This window comes from Bison bison, unplaced genomic scaffold (genome assembly GCF_000754665.1).
Source record: "Bison bison bison isolate TAMUID 2011002044 unplaced genomic scaffold, Bison_UMD1.0 scf7180017864280, whole genome shotgun sequence".
NCBI lineage: Eukaryota > Metazoa > Chordata > Mammalia > Artiodactyla > Bovidae > Bison > Bison bison.
Window position 1 is genome coordinate 6,803,188 of NW_011494852.1, and position 843 is coordinate 6,804,030.

General features: G+C 66.7%; 1 protein-coding gene across 1 annotated transcript in view; it reads right to left on the reverse strand.

Moving 5' to 3' along the window:
- FBXO17 (F-box protein 17) overlaps positions 1–601 on the reverse strand; it is a 124,371-nt gene extending 123,770 nt beyond the window's left edge. Inside the window, exons 1-2 of the mRNA XM_010849318.1 lie at positions 497–601; positions 7–443 (exon numbers count right to left, since the gene is read on the reverse strand). Of these exons, the coding sequence (XP_010847620.1) occupies positions 7–443; positions 497–601 (542 nt within the window). The remainder of the gene's footprint in view (positions 1–6; positions 444–496) is intronic.
- Between the last annotated feature and the right edge of the window lie 242 nt (positions 602–843).

Consider the following 843-nt stretch of genomic DNA (forward strand, 5'->3'; position numbering starts at 1 on the left):
TCCCACCCTCCCGCACGAGGATCGATGCCTTTCCTGGGGTCCTCACCTTTGCCCACGGGGTTCGCGGTGAGCTTGCTTCCTATGGGTCTGCGCTCACAGAAGCGGCCCAGGATGCAGGGCCCGGGGTTGTCAGCAGGGGGCAGGCAGGTGCTGATGACGGGCCACAGGTCGGGGTGTTTCCAAGGCAGGATGCTCCGCCACAGGTCCCAGCCGTCCACCACGTCTCTCCAGCGCCGGCACACCGGGCGGCAGTGCCGGAGCAGCGTGCTTGGAGGCAGGTAGCTCAGCACCTTCCGGAGCATCTCGATGGGCAGTTGGTTCGGGCCTGGAGCCTCCTGTGGCTCGCGGTGCGGATCTGGGACGCGGGCGGGCAGGCCCAAGGAGGTTGAGGCGCCCATGGTCTCCTCGTCAGGCCCCGCGGCTGCTGCTGCTGGAGAGCCAGCCTAAGACATCAGTAACCTGGAGCCTCCGCAAGCGACGCCCCTGCTTCCCGCACCCAAAAGCTGTCGCCCCCACACCCCAGCAGCCACCCCTTCAAGTCCCCAGACTCCCAGCCCGTCCTTGCCAGCAGACCACCGCAGCCGCTCTCCGCCCGGCGCATCCCAGCGCCCGCAGCCAAACCCCCTCTGCGTCCCGAGTCTTACCCTGCATCTCAGCCAGTGCTCCTCACGAGTGGGCCTTCACCTTGCCTCACCTGTTCCCACCGCCACCTCAGCCCTTTTTATTCATCCGCCCCTCCCTTCTTCATACCCAGCAACCAGACCACCCACCCACCCTCCACTCCCCTACCCCCTACCCACCCCGCCCTGGCCTCGTTCTCCCAATGACTAGCCATATCTGCCT